General features: G+C 47.5%; 1 protein-coding gene across 3 annotated transcripts in view; it reads left to right on the top strand.

The window, feature by feature from the left end:
• Positions 1-15,159, top strand: part of Ppox (protoporphyrinogen oxidase) — a 33,272-nt gene that overhangs the window by 4,869 nt on the left and 13,244 nt on the right. For all 3 annotated transcript variants that reach the window (XM_037422930.2, XM_037422931.2, XM_075892802.1), the window contains 5 exons: positions 316-456; positions 879-1,100; positions 3,346-3,406; positions 3,696-3,814; positions 5,210-5,323. In XM_037422930.2, the coding sequence (XP_037278827.2) occupies positions 316-456; positions 879-1,100; positions 3,346-3,406; positions 3,696-3,814; positions 5,210-5,323 (657 nt within the window). The remainder of the gene's footprint in view (positions 1-315; positions 457-878; positions 1,101-3,345; positions 3,407-3,695; positions 3,815-5,209; positions 5,324-15,159) is intronic.

The raw sequence follows: 15,159 nt of genomic DNA, 5'->3' as shown, positions 1-15,159 counted from the left end.
AAGATGAATTCATGTTGTTTTTATCCCGCTCAAGATCACGACAGCCGAAATAGTTTCAGTGCCTCGCAGTAGACTTATCAGGCATTTTGGTGCATGGCTAGGTGTTTGGTGCAACCAGGCTTCAACCATAAACCCAGCTTTAAATAGTGGTGTTTGCTTTGTGACACACAAATGTGCTTGTTTTTTTCCTATTTATTGAGGCATCTAAATGACACCTTTTAAATAATTTTGGTGTTTACCATGCTACTTGCATGTCCTTAACCAGCACACTTCAATTTTTCTTTGCATCACGTCTCGGAAACCATTCATATGCAGGTTGCCGACTACATTATGGATCCCGTGACGCGCAGCATGTGTGGAGGCTGCTCAAAGGAAATCAGCTTCCGGTCACTCCTGCCCAACGCTTTTGAGGGTGCCATGTTGCATGGCTCATTGTTAAAGGCTCAGATGCAGCAGGTGAGAATTCCTACTGTCATTGTTCAGCAAATATCAACAGAGGCATGAACAGGCAATCACATATAAGATGTGCTCAAGACAAAGATTTAGTAACTGTTCTGTTGCACAGAAATGATTGAATGCATTTTGTTCATAGCATCTTTCAATCTCGTCTCATCAACATTCTTTTTTGTCTGTATCAAAAGGGGAATGTTGTAGGACAAGTCAGGTATACCTAATTGCACTGGAAAGCTCGGAGCAGAGGCAGATGCCCGATTCAGCTTTGAAATTAGTCTAGCAACAGTTCAATCATGTCGAAATACAGCAGCGAGTCATAAAAACAAGTCTTTGTGAAACTCTTTGTGAAACTCCTATGAAAAAATGGCTTGATTGTTCTCACATGTGCATCCATAGTCGCAAAATGTTTGTTTGCCCTCGAACAGGTCAATCAAGCCAAGCATACCATCAACATGCTCAGAAGTGAGGAGGGTGGTGCAGACAGCTTGGCCGCCCACTCCCTAGATTGGTCCGTGTGGAGCCTGCGCCGTGGCCTGCAGCAGCTGTGCGACACCCTTGCGGAAAAGCTGGACGCAGCTCCGAACGTACACGTGTACGTCAATGAGGCCAATGTGTCGCTGAAGCCGAGTTCAGATGGAAAGATTCTGGTGAGCGTGCAGTTTAGCCTCGAATAGCAAAAGCAAACTGGTTAGCATAAGCTTCATCTCTCTTGCATTGTTGCAGGCAGGTCTTTTTGTCCACTAGGTAAATATGAAAAAACAAGAGACATAGACACGATATATAGTGCATAAATGGTAAACTGCTGACTGAGTCTTGTTTCAAAAGCAAGAAGCAGATTTAATACCACTACTTACGATAAAAGCGGCGAGTTGCACGCTCCCCAGAAAAGATGAAAATTCAACATTGGTGACAAGCAACCGAAAAAAAAAATTATTTTTTTAGCTTGTTAGTGGTATATTTGCTAACGCTAAAGAAGGACACCAAGTGATGATTCACTTTCGAAGTGTGTCAACGGTGTTACTGTAGCATAAATGACCCTCATAAAGACAATTTGTTTGAAAAACATCACTTATAGGACCTTAAAGGGACACTAAACAGCAGAAAACATTTTTCGCGTATTATGGTGAAGTACAATTTCATAATCCCAAAAAGACCACTTTTACTGCGACACTTAGCTTGGTGTGCATGAAAAAACGTGTGAAAAGAAAATGCGGGTCGAGATGCCACCGTGAGATTCCCGGCACCAAAAGCTGTGACGTAGTAAATTTTGAAAGCATCTACGGGATCCTGCATAGCTTCTACTCGATAAAGCTGAAGTACGTTGTCATCTGTGGGTGTCCTAAACCTAGCATACGAAGTTTCGAAAAATTTCATCATACCAATGTCGCGAAAATCCGAAAAATACATTATAAAGGCAGAGCATTTCTTGGTTGCACGATGTCGCGCATCGGTGTCGGGGATGGCGTTGTCCACACCCCCATTGCGCATGCCAGCCCAGGAAGACACTCGCAAAACTGTTGCTCCCCTCCCCCTCTCTCGCCTTGCAGGGTCGACACAGGCAGCGTCTGCTAGCGAAAAATTGACTGCTTGCTCTGCACAGCCATTCACTGGCCACCCCATATATGTAGGCACTGGATCGCGCGTTCAAAATTTAGTCAAGGGCGTCTTTGTTTGGTTTTGGCTTGACATTGAAGGCAACGCTTCTCCTTGATTTAATGAATGAGAACAATAAAGACAAAATAAGAATTAAGCATTCCCGAACCAAACCCAATTACGCAACATTCACACGATACTCCACCATGCTGGGACGCATTTGCTCGAGTTTCTCCTTGTGGGAAGATGCGGGGGATAGTATTTTGTAATTTCTTATGTCACACGCAGAGATTCGGGCTCGCAATCTAAGAATGAAGCTTCAACCGAAATTTTGTCTGCTAATAACAAACTTATGACAGTGAATCTTATGGCATCAGCTTTCTCAGAGTGCAGTTTATCAATTTAAACCAAGTCATTGTTACTCCTTAGTGTTCCTTTAAGAAGCAATCATTGTCTTGGTAGGCTACTAGCTAACAACTCACTACCAACTCAGACAAGCAAGTAGCTGCACTGATATGGGGCCGATAATGAGCAGTATGGATACCAAATAAAAGAAAGCAGCACTGCTGTTTCATAATTTAGCACTGTTAGCTGCAGTCTTCGTCCAGCTGCACTCGTGGTGCAGTGGTTGCTGTTTAGTTTATGCATCCTCTTAGTTTCGTAACACTTGTCACCACTCTAGAGACTGAGTTACAGGCATTTTCTGCCATACTCTTTCCATTGTTTACAAAACTTTCAATAAGCCACGGGAAAACTTTTTCAAGCATTTTTCTTTCCTTTTTTGTCACGAAGTTTTCCGTCTACACAAAAACTCAAAATGAAACTTGTGAGAGGAGGCAGCCATTTCGTACTCATATTCACTATGCGTAGCATGTAGAACGTGTGCACAAAATCATGTGTAGGACTTCAGGCACTTTTCTTTTTCCATGTTATAGAGAAGAACCAGGTTAATTTATTTTGCATAATATTTCATATGGTCTAATTGTAAATATCTAGTTAAGAGTGCCAGTTAAGGTGAAACAAAAAATCTATGCTATCTCTATATTGAATCAGTTATAAAACAATTTGGGCTAGATTTAGTTTTTGTGGCTATGAGACTAGATTTGACTATATTGTGCAGAAATATAGGCAGGCTTTGTTCATTCATTCTCGATCCACAAGCTGCTTTGTGACGTCTATGACACTTTTGGGACAATGCATGTGTATAGTATTTGCACTTCATATCTGAGCCGCCTATCAGACAGAGCACACATAGTATGTGGCTAATTCTGTGTATGTGATTCACTTGCTGTGTTTCAGGTATTGTTTGCAGAATTGGCAAAGCCTGTAGACTACATCTTCAGCTGCATTCCTGCACGAAGTAAGATTGCATTATGTTTTTCATATTCTAAACTCTGTTTTGTGTCATGTTTTCTTTCATTATAATATTTATACAGGGTGTTCTAATACTTATGTCGCCCACTGTGTTAAAGTTAGATAAAGATGAGATTTTTTATTGTATTCATATTAGAAGAAATGTACTGTAATCACATCTGTGATGAATAAGTATTTGTGCACAGTACAGGGTGTTGGGTCAATCGTTTTACTGTCCGTAATCGTTTTCTGTATGAGCTGGCTAGAGCGTATGCATGCGTGGTTTGAACATGCAGAGCTGTCTCAATTGCTGATTCATGATTGGCCGGAGCTCGCTCAATCTCTGCTGTCTATACCATCTGTCCACTTGGCATCTGTCAACTTGGAGTTCAAGGGTCAAGTACTTCCCTACAAGGCAAGTCTTCATTTTGCATCATAGCACCCAACAAAAAATAAAGGCGCTGTCATCCCCACTTATCTTATGCACACAAACTGGGTTCCCTTTTTCTATTCATACCTCATATGTATAAATATTATCATCTTGTATTGTGAGGAATCTAGTGTTATTGAAGAAATGAGTGATTATGTGAATTCAAAATATGATTGATTGATTGATATGTGGGGTTTAATGTCCCAAAACCACCATATGATTATGAGAGACGCCGTAGGGGAGGGCTCCGGAAATTTCGACCACCTGGGGTTCTTTAACGTGCATCCAAATCTGAGCACACGAGCCTACAACATTTCGGCCTCCATCGGAAATGCAGCAGCCGCAGCCGGAATTCGATCCCGCGACTTGCGGGTCAGCAGCCGAGTACCTTAGCCACTAGACCGCTGAAACAGGGCAAAATTCAAAATCTAGCTTCTTGTATTTGTGAATATTAAACATGAAGTAGGCTTCTGCAAACAATACTTAAACTTTTATGAAATGTTCTGGGATGAACTGTAGCAGCAGACCAAAATCGTGATGACCACTAATAGGTGAGATGTCATGTGCTTCAAATATTTACTTTGTGACTAGCAGCTGAGCAGAGGAATGGCTACACTACGCTTACGGTCGGATATGACTAGAATTTTTTACATGCACTGATTTCATAAAGCCACCACTCCCACACTACAAGAAGGGCACATTTGGTATTTTACGGCCGTGTAAAAGGAGTGACTGCCAGTACCTGCTTGTGACTTATTTTGCATTAGATGCATAATTAACTATGTTGTACTGGATGCAAGTACGACTAGCCACTGTATGGCACATTGTTTTACTGTAGGTAAAACAATGTGCTGTGCAGTGGCTACTTGAAGTGGCAACAACTTGCATCGTATCGGTTCTTTTATGGCTTCAGTACTTGCCGTTTATTTCAAATTAAAGATGTACTGAGACGTGGATTAAAAACATTATGTCAAAGCTTGTCCCGAGTCATATAGCGCTGTCTGATGCAGTGTGACTGAAGTTTTATAGCCCTGGAAGTGAGCGTAGCGCCTGAAATGCTGGCCTAAACTATGTCAAACTTAGCTTGTTACTGCAATAAAAAGCTACTGACACTTTTTGAGTTTGAACATTTCTAAACAGATGTGTCATAACTTTCAGCTCAGCATCCTGGAAAGATACTGTTGGATATAGTTGTGTCAAAGTGTAGTGTACATTGATGGCAAGATCTGGAAGTGAGTGGAAAATGTAATGTCTGTATGTCGCAGTGCACTTGCAGGGCAGCAAGGAAGAATTTTTGAATATGCAGTAATGAAAGGTTGTCAGTAGCATTGCGTCTGTATTTAGATGTAATTAATTGACATGTGGATTTTTCTTTTTCAGTGCTCAGGGGTCATGGTCCCTTCCTTTGAGGTCCCACACTTGCTCAACATCAACTTTGACTCCTGTTGTTTTCCTGAGCATGATGGACAGTACGACACAAAGACACGCATCACTGTGAGAGACTGATTAGCTTTTGTGCCCTGCACACTTTCTCTATATGTACTGGTGTGCTCATTAATTTCCTCTGCAAGCATTAGTACACATCGTACTTGCTGGGAATCTTCAGCAGCCATTTCTATTTAGAAGAAATTTTTTCTTTGATGCTCACAAAAAGTTCATCAGTGATCTAACAAGTAACACAAATCACATTCATGAATGTGCCTTGTTTGAAAGCTGTATATAGTTTGTTAGTTATTCGTACATTTTACAAGAAGGGAAGGCATGTTGCATTTAATAAATAATTTATTTTAGAACTTCTGTCAAAAAAAAAAAAGATTTGGGGTGATGTGGTATTGTGTAATGTGTCACTGATACTACACTATCATTCACTCTAAAAGATTTCGGTTGCATTACATTTACTGTTGAGAAAATGTCTGAAAATGGTCAGAGAAAAGTGCTGGAGTTCATTCTTTTTTGCCTTATTTGGCTTCATGTCACATCTGGCTGCATCAGTTTAGACATTATATGCTTGATGTAAGGGAGAAGGTTCATGAGAGTCATTTAACAAACCAGATTGCTCTCACAGAGAAGTCAGTGACCATTGCATAACCAGACATGCATCGGTGCCTACATTGTGAATATAGTGTGGCTATACTGAATGCATTTACTAGGACACTCTCAGACATTCCTGCAAGCTAGCAGTCACATCTTTAATTAGTGGTTTACTACAAAACGCATTATCAACCACTGTGGTGTACTGTAGTTACGATATTGACGTGATTTGATGATATTGACGAGATGACAGCACCATTACTCGCGCAATGCTGCCAGAGCATCAAGCATTATGAATTGTTACGTCGCGAGTGAATGGCTCAGTAACAAAGCAAGAACAAGGAAGGTTTATTTTGTGTGTCTCGCTTTTATGTGCTCGGCGATGGCGATGACGTCATGACATGATTGGCGACACGCTTGCATGACGTAGCACATCTCCCCCTTTTACCAGTTGAACCTTTGAGGTGGTCGCTGTAGCCTGTTGGACCGGCAAAGCGGCGGCGGTGCCTCAGGTTGGCTAGAGGGCGGTGACTCCGCCAGCGTGGGGTCAGCCATGCCGGCTGGCATCGGCGAGGTTTCGTTAGCGGTGGTGGTGGATGTTGTAGCGCCCCCTGGCTGCGTCGTGTTCGAGTCCTTCGGAGTGCGCAGCCGCAGTTGGTTCGCATGACGACGTTTCTCGCTGTCCGGCGTAGACACAGTCGCCATCCGAGCCCCTTTGGTACTGGAGACCACTCCCGGCAACCATTTTGGCCGGCTGTGGAAACTTCTCAGCCACACTGGCTGTCCTGCACAGAACGGCATGGTGGAGGAGCGCTCTTCAAGACGCGGTTCCCCGCCTGCACTCGGGAGGCAACAGTCTAGCCTGGTCCGTAGCTGATAACCCAGCAGTAGTTCGGATGGAGACTTCCCAGCCTTTACCGGTGTCTGTCGGTATCGGCATAAAAATTGACTGAGACGTTTAATGAATGTGCCACCCTCTTGGCTTTTTCGAAGGCCTTCCTTGATCGTGCGAACCGCGCGTTCCGCCAGGCCATTTGACTGCGGGTGGTAAGGCGCCGTCGTCACGTGGTTGATCCTGTTCATTCTTACGAACTTCTGAAACTCGGCTGAGACGAACTGTGGCCCATGATCTGAAACAAGTGTATGTGGCAGTCCGAACCTGGCAAATATGGGCCTCAACGCTTCCACGGTGGCTTCTGATGTCGTACTCCGCCTCGATATGGCCTCCAGTCACTTTGTTTCAGCATCTACGACCACCAGTAGCATGTGTCCTTCGACGGGGCCTGCGTAGTCGATGTGCACTCGAGACCATTTCCGGCCCGTTTCTGGCCATGGCGCCGGAACCGGGGCAGGAGGCATTGCACTGGTTTGAGCACACCTCTCACATTCGCGTACCATTCTTTCGATGTCGGCATCCAGCCCTGGATACCAAAAAATGGTTCGAGCAAGGTTTTTCATTGCCGCCATTCCTGGATGTGTTTCATGTAGGAGCCTCAAAAGACTCCCAGCAGCCGCTGATGGCACTACTATTCTATGTCCCCAATAAATGAGGTCCTGATTCACCGTCAGCTCATCCTTTTTCTGGAAGAACGGACGGAATCGCTCCTCGGACTCTGTCAGGTACTGCGGCCAGCCCTGCAGGATCCACTTTCGCACCTGCTGTAACATAGCATCACGGATGGTTAGAACCGCCAGCTCTTTGGCACTGATGGGTGCCGCGTTCACAGCTTCAGCGTATAATACATACTCGGGAGCGTCGTCTTCTACGTTATCGGGCTGCCCCCGAGGAATAGGGAGTCGGCTGAAGGCATCTGCATTTACGTTTTCAGATCCTTTACGATAGGTTAGACTGTACCGATATCCACCCAACAGCAGGGCCCAACGCTGAATGCGGGCAGCGGCCATCGGCGGAATTCTTTTGTCTGGACTGAACAGTCCGGTTAACGGTTTGTGGTCGGTTACTAGTTCGAAGTGGGTCCCATACAGATAGTCTCTGAACCTGGTCACGCCAAATACGAGGGCAAGGGCCTCCTTTTCCAACTGGGAACAATTTTTCTCGGCTTTTGTTAACGTTTGTGACCTGAATCCGATAGGGTAGTCAATTCCTCCGACTCGAGGCCTATTGCTGACGCGTCGCACTCTAGGCGAATGGGCTTGCTTGGGTCAAAATGCACCAAGAGTTTTGCATTCTTCACTGCTTGTTTAGCTGCCTCGAAAGCATTCTGCTGTTGTCTGCCCCAGACCCATTTTACGCCCTTTGCCAACAATGCGTATAAGGGCGCTAGTAAGGTCGACACATTGGACAAAAACTTGCCGTAGTAATTTAACAGACCTAAAAAAGCTTTCAGTTCTCTTACCGAAGTGGGCTGGGGGGCGTCGAGCAGTGCCGTGATGTTGTCGCTTTTGGGGCGTAGGCCGTGTCTGTCGATGCAGTGTCCGAGAAAGGTGACTTGCTTTTGCCTGAACTTGCATTTCTCCCGTAGTAGGCGCAGGCCGTATTCCCTCAGGCGCTGTAGCACTTGCTCCAGGATCCTGCAGTCGTTTGCCTTTTCCGATACAATTATGTCGTCCAGATATACCTGCACGCCGGGGATCCCGCTGAGCATGGCCTCCGTGCGCCGCTGGAAGATTGCTGGCGATGACGACACTCCGAACGGCAGCCTGTTGAAACAGTAGAGACCCTTGTGCGTGTTAAAAACGACTAGCCTCTTCGAGTCCTCGTCAAGGGGCAGCTGATTGTAGGCGTTTCTCAAGTCCAATGTGCTGAAAGCTTCTCCGCCGTTGAAGTTCGCAAAGATATCGTCAACCCGCGGCAGCGGATATTGCTCCATTATGGTAGCTGCATTCACCGTAAGCCGGAAGTCGCCGCATAATCGCACCTGTCCATCCTTTTTGACTACAGGCACCACGGGTGTGGCCCATTCGGCCGATGTTACCAGTGATAACACCCCTTTGTTTACCAGCCGATCTAACTCTGCTGATACCATTTGTTTGAGCACATACGGCACCGTCCGCGCCTTACAAAACCAGGGTGTTGCGCCTTCTTTGACGGTCAGGTGTACCGGTGGCCCTCGGAGCAAACCCAACCACGGAGCAAAAACATCACTGTACTTTGATAGCATGGTTTCCACCATTCTGTCCGCATTTTCCGTCTGCAGATACGCCACCTCGTTTCCGGTGAGTACCGGTACGCCTGCCGTATTGAAGCTGCGGATAGTATCACGGCCGCAAAGCATCGGTCCCGGACAGTCGATGACGAAAAGTTCGGCCTGGATGGTCGCGCCACTCATGGTCGCATTGAGTTGCAATTTTCCGTTGATAGGAAGTGGTCCCTTGAAACACGACAGCTTCATTGTTGTGGCTTGCAAACGTGGCCATTCGCCTCGGTGTCGCTCGAACACTGACCGCGGAATAACACTCACAGGTGAACCCGTGTCTACCAACATCGTGAGCGGCACTCCGTTCCAACTTATCTGGCGCAAAATAGGCTTTACGTGCGCGCTGTCCGTCACTTGATGCGCAGTCAGTGTGTATAAAGCTTCACAGTCCTCCGAACTCTTGTGGGTCTTGCAAAAGGGCGTTCGCTTGTTGCCTCCGATTAGTGTCTTCGTCCGACGCTCTACACACTCGTGCCAAGTGGCCGCCTTTCCGGCATCGATGGCACACTGTTCGGAGATGACGACAATCATCCGCTTGGTGCGAAGATGCACCAAAGCGGGTGCAAGGCCGATGCTCATCGCGAGATAGCTCACTTGCTTTCTTCGACTTCGAACGTGAGAGGCCCGGCCGGACAAAATTCGTTGTGTCGGCGACCGGAGAGGGCAGTGGCTGCATGTGCTGCGCGTTTTCCGCAGCGGCCTCAGCAGCCATTACGAAGTCTTCTGCTTCCTTCAAAGTCAGGGAACTGCGGATCAACAACAGACGTCTTACGTCGTCGTCTCGAACACCACATACAATGCGGTCCCGCAGCATGCGGTGCAACATGTCGCCGAAATTGCAGTCTTCGGCCATGCGGCGACGGGCGGCTACAAAATCCCGCACTCGCTCACCTTCTGCCTGTGTGCGCGTGAAGAATCGGTAGCTGGCTGCTGTTTCGTTGACCTGCGGCTCATAGTGGCTCTGCAGATGCTTGATGACATCGCTGTAGGTGAGGTCGTTCACGCTTTTGGGGTGGCATCGTCCCTGAAGTACTTTGACGGCGCCATTGGACAGAGCCGCCACCAGCAGGGCTCGTTGTTTTGCCTCGTCTGTGATTTCCTGTGCTTGAAAGTATGCTTCCAAGCGTACCTTGTAGGCGGACCAGCCTCCTTCTTCTTCCGTGAATGCAGGCGCCTGTCCTGGCGCCATCGCTGCCTGTTTCAGCAGCCGCGCTTCAAAGCCTCCCACTGCGTCGATTTGTGCCTCGTCGCCACTGTTACGTCGTGAGTGAACGGCTCAGTAACCAAGCAAGAACAAGGAAGGTTTATTTTGCGTGTCTCGCTTTTATGCGCTCGGCGATGGCGATGACGTCATGACATGATTGGCGACACGCTTGCATGACGTAGCATGAATATTCCAAGCTTCCTTTTCACTCACAAAGGGGCTGAGCTGCTGTGGTTGGCAGAACTTTCGAACTGAGAAAATATGGCCCCTTTTGCTGTCACCCAGTGCTGAACGGTCAGTGAACCTCACTGTGCTGCCAAAAATCGACAAGAATTCAATATCGGAGACCTGCACATTTCAAAACTAATTCATACAGTAGCTGCACCACATGCATTGCTTTGAAAAGCTGAAGTGCTGTTCTCTAGTGGCATGCGCTTCCAATCTGAGGTAGGCGTTCATGAGACGTGTTCATTGCAGAGGAGATGTGACTCAAATTCCTAAGGTAACCTTCCCCAGCAATACATCTCCAGCAATACATCTCCATTGTATTTCCCACTGCAATTTTAAACACACATCAGATATCGAAACCACATTGTTTCTGCGCGACCTGTGCAACACTGTGCTGCCTTCCTTGACTCATTTTTTTGGCTAGAGATCTCTACAACTTTTGCAATAGCATTTCTCGTTGTTTTGTGAATTAAACGAGGCATGAACATGTTCATGAGCGGTGCATCACAAATTTCAAAAAGTACTGATCGTGTATTTTGACTGTATGCAGAGAGGGTGGCCCGAATAATGCTCTTTCAAAGCACACTGGTTGTTTACCAGGCTTTGTGGTCATAATCTATCATGTGGATTTACCATTTTTGTTCTGGTTTTCTTCCTATATGTGTGCCCAAATTGACATACCTTTTTAAAATACTGTGCCCTTTGCTATCGCATGCCACAGAGACATGCATTATCACACACCTCGCGCTATTGCAAACAGCATACAAGCGTCCCTGATCTGCTGAAGGATGAGTACGATAATCTGTCGGACAAACAGCTCCATCTATAGTACAGGTCCACTACCCGCTTCATGCTGGCAATGCATGCTGACCGAAGGTAGCAAAAGAAGAACAAAAGCGAAAAGCAGACACGCCGTGTGGACTATTTACTTTCGCACGCACTGCTTTGCGAAGTTTGCAAACCGACGGTTGTGTGGATCTTTGAGATTGGGTCTCGACTGATATAGCGCGCAGACGTGTGCAGCAGCATCTGTGGCATTGCTTACACATGTTTATGTAGCAGACTCTTATTAAATGAAACCCGTTAGGCACAGAAAAGTACCGTAATTACTCGAATCTAACGCGCACCTTTTTTCCGGTTAAGCGAGTTCATAAATCGCATGCGTAATAGAATCGAGTACGAAAAAAAAAATGAATACGGTCATTCTATTGCCATCGGCATTCCAAAATGGCCGCCCCCTACGTGCGTCGGCATGGCGCGTTGCCCATTTCTGCCTATGTATTTTCCAAGTGCGGCACTTCGTACGTGTGCTGAGGAGTTCGTCATCTTGGTATGTATATTAGCATCGACGGCATAGAAGGGCCGACTCCAAAAACTCGACGAGTGCACCACGATGCCGCTTTTAAAAGAAAAGTCATCGCAAGTGCCGAAACGGACGTAAATCGAGCTGCATCGTGGTCGTTCGGAGTTCCCGAAACGCGCGTGCGGGACTGGCGGAAACAAAAGCAGAATATTGTCGACAGCAAAGATTCACACAAAGGCTTCAGCGGACCACAGCAGGGTCAGTTTCCGGAAATTGAAGAGCTGCTCGGCGAGTATGTGATTGAGCAGTGAGCGGCACAGCGGCCTGTGACGACAGAACTGCTCCACGTGCAGGCTATGCAGTTAGCCTTAGAAAAAGGGCTAATGCGGAGCCAGTTTAAAGCGAGCAGGTGCTGGCTAATTAACTTTATGAAGAGGAAAGGCTTTTCCCTCTGAAGGCGAACGGGCATATGCCAAAAGTTGCCGGAGAAGTACGAAGAAAAGCTTCAGTTTTCAGAGGTTCGTCCTAAACTTGCGGCACAACAACGGCTCCCTGCTTGGGCAAATTGGGAATGCCGATCAGGCGCCTCTTTACTTCGACATGCCTGGCACCACAACCGTCGAGAAGAAGGGGGCGAAGCAAGTTCCCGTGCTGACATCGGGCCATGGTAAAACTAGAGTGACGGCAATGCTCCGTTGCACGTCAGATAGGCACAAGCTTCCCCCGTACTTCATAATTAAACGGAAGACGCTCCCGAAAGGAGTCTTTTTCCCGAGTGGTGTGATCGTGTCGGCCAACGAGAAAAATGGGTGCGCGTTGCAATCGATCTCTTACTTTTTTTTTCAGCATGGAAACCAGGTGCGCGGTAGAATCGAGTAAATACGGTGTTATGACCGGCGTCAGCAGGCGCCATGCTGTCGCTGAGAAGCGTAGCCGGGCCGCGTTCCCACGCCTGGAACTCCAGTTTTCTCGGAACCAGCGTCCAGAGATGACGGGGGAGCGGCGCTCTTTTAATCCCCAAACAAGTAGCCGACTCGCCGAATGTCTATGCTCGCCAGCTATTGTCCCTGCTAGCCGGCGGATGAGACGTCCTGTCGCCACGAAGCTGTAAGCCGTTCCGGAGGGGACAACAAAGAGCGTATTCCTTTGAAGAAACGGCGACCGCCGCCACAAAGTGCCCTGCTAATTGAGCGGACAGATTGGCGGACCGTTTGATGTCTGCTGTCCGAAGCTTGGAACCCCTCGACCAGCGACATACACGACGAGCAAGAGACTCTCTGGCGCCACCTTTAAGTGCAGTGATCTTGACTCGAAATTGGCTGTTCACGTGCGCCGTGCCTGCTCGTACCCCTCACCTGTTGTGTGTATGTGATTGGTGTTCGACTGAAGAAGGAGGAGCCCAAGAGGGCTTATAACGGCGCCGCAGAGTGCAGGACGTCGCTCTGGACCAAGGAAAGGTTCAACCACCACGTTCGTAGTTTGTGATGGCTCTGGACCAAGTAAAGGTTTAACCACCACGCTCGTGGTTTGTGAACTCTTAACCTCATGCTGTAAATATTTGTAAATAGTGCCATAAACCTTGTTTGTTTTTTCGTATCCCCAACTTGTAAGCGCTCGTTTCCTCAATCCGAAGCTACACCACGCTACCACAGCACCCCGGGATCACAACAACTGGTGATCGGAGGTGGGATCACGACAACTGGTGGCAGCGGTGGGATCGCAACAACTGGTTGGCATCGGTCGGATTCGAAGCTACAAGTGACAACAACAGTCGGCCCAGGAGAAGCAGCTGGCTCGAGACATGGATCACGTATGGGTGAGTGCTTGGCTTTTCCTTTGAGTGAACCAGGTTCTAAAAGAGGGTTAAATTTTAGAACTGGTAGTTAACTTTGCCGAAAGACTCAGTTTCGCCGTTTCGGAAAGTTATTTTGGAAGTAGCGAGCACTCAGTACGATCATGGACTTACGGGAGCTGCAGAAGTTAGACTTGTTGCTGTTGTGTGAGGAATTGGGCATCGATACAAAGGGTTTGGCACGAAAACCCATAATCATTCAAGCGATTAATGATTTGGGGGCTGATGATGAGGAACTAAGTGAAGAATGGGACCTCATCATCGAAAGAAAACTAAGAGCAGCTCAGATGGAAGGAAAGAGTGAACACGAAAAACTAGGCCTCAAGAGAAAGTTTTTCAATCAAGATTATGAGTTGAGTATGAGGTTGGGACCCCAGCGAGGAGTACTTCTTCTCGACAATGAGGCAGAGTTCGAGATGTCTAGGTACATGCAGCCATATGAGGTATCATGGGATATGGGCCTGTATCTTAGACTCTTTGAACGAAAGTGTAGTCAACTTAAGTGTGAGCGAGACACCTGGTCTCAGAGGCTACGCACGGTTCTGCCCTGCGAGGCAGCGGATGTTGTTGCGCGACTCAGTGAGCAGCACGCGAACAACTACGAAGTTGTGAAAGCAGAGCTAATCAGAAGATTTGGAACTTCTATTAGCAAAAAGAAAGAAAGACTCGCACCGGAGTCTGAAAGCGAGGCGCGTCGCAAAGCGCCGGAAGTTGAGGCGCCTGGTAAAGCGCTTGAAACAGATATCGCGCCAGAGAAAGGCTCGCGTATTCTCGAATGCATCGATGTAGAGCATGCAGAGAACGAGGCCTTGGCCGGTCTCGAGGTAGGGACGATGTCGAAAGACGCTCCTTGCGTGGATGAGGAGGGTGCCAGCAGCCCTGATGGGCCCAGTAAGAGGCTGGAAACCTTCTTCATGCCTCAAGAGGACCTTTGGACATTGTCAAAAGTAGGCATGGTTAGCGCAGTGGCTGATGAGAGCAAGAACGCCATGCTTCAGCAGTGCAGCCCTATTATCGAGGTGATTTGCGAACATCGCAGAAAAAGGAAGAAGCGGAGGCGTTCGTCACTGCGCAAGCCTAGGTCGGGCCCCACTCCGTCCCAACAAAGAAAGGGTAGGCCACTAATCCGTTTAAGGAAACGTCAATGGTGGCGTTCAGGAAGACCGAAGCGGCGAGCCAGATTTGGAGGGGGAAAAGAAGGTGCGTCACCCCAAGGAAAGGCGCGGTTCAGTTCGACGACTTCAGGAAAGCGGCCTTGCCCGAAGGGTCAAAGTCGAAAGGACAGAGTGGCTAAATACCGCGCAGGGGTGAATACAAAGAGAAAATGGCACAGGCTCCCTCCGAGCTACTGGCGTCACTTTCAAATTCCTGAGGGGAACAGGCCAAAGTGGAAAATGAGGCGTGACGGCAGTGCACTGCTTAGAGTTTGTGCATTTAGTAGCCTCAGGCCTGCTGGAAAATAGCCGGGACCGCGACCCCATCGTGTACGATTAAAGGAACCAAGAGAAAAGGGGGTGGTCAGATTGAGTAACACATGCTTATTTCGTATGGTTA

This window comes from Rhipicephalus microplus, chromosome 4 (genome assembly GCF_043290135.1).
Source record: "Rhipicephalus microplus isolate Deutch F79 chromosome 4, USDA_Rmic, whole genome shotgun sequence".
Taxonomy (NCBI): Eukaryota; Metazoa; Arthropoda; class Arachnida; order Ixodida; family Ixodidae; genus Rhipicephalus; species Rhipicephalus microplus.
Note: the sequence above shows the minus strand (reverse complement) of the source record. Positions and strands in the feature narration are given on the sequence as shown.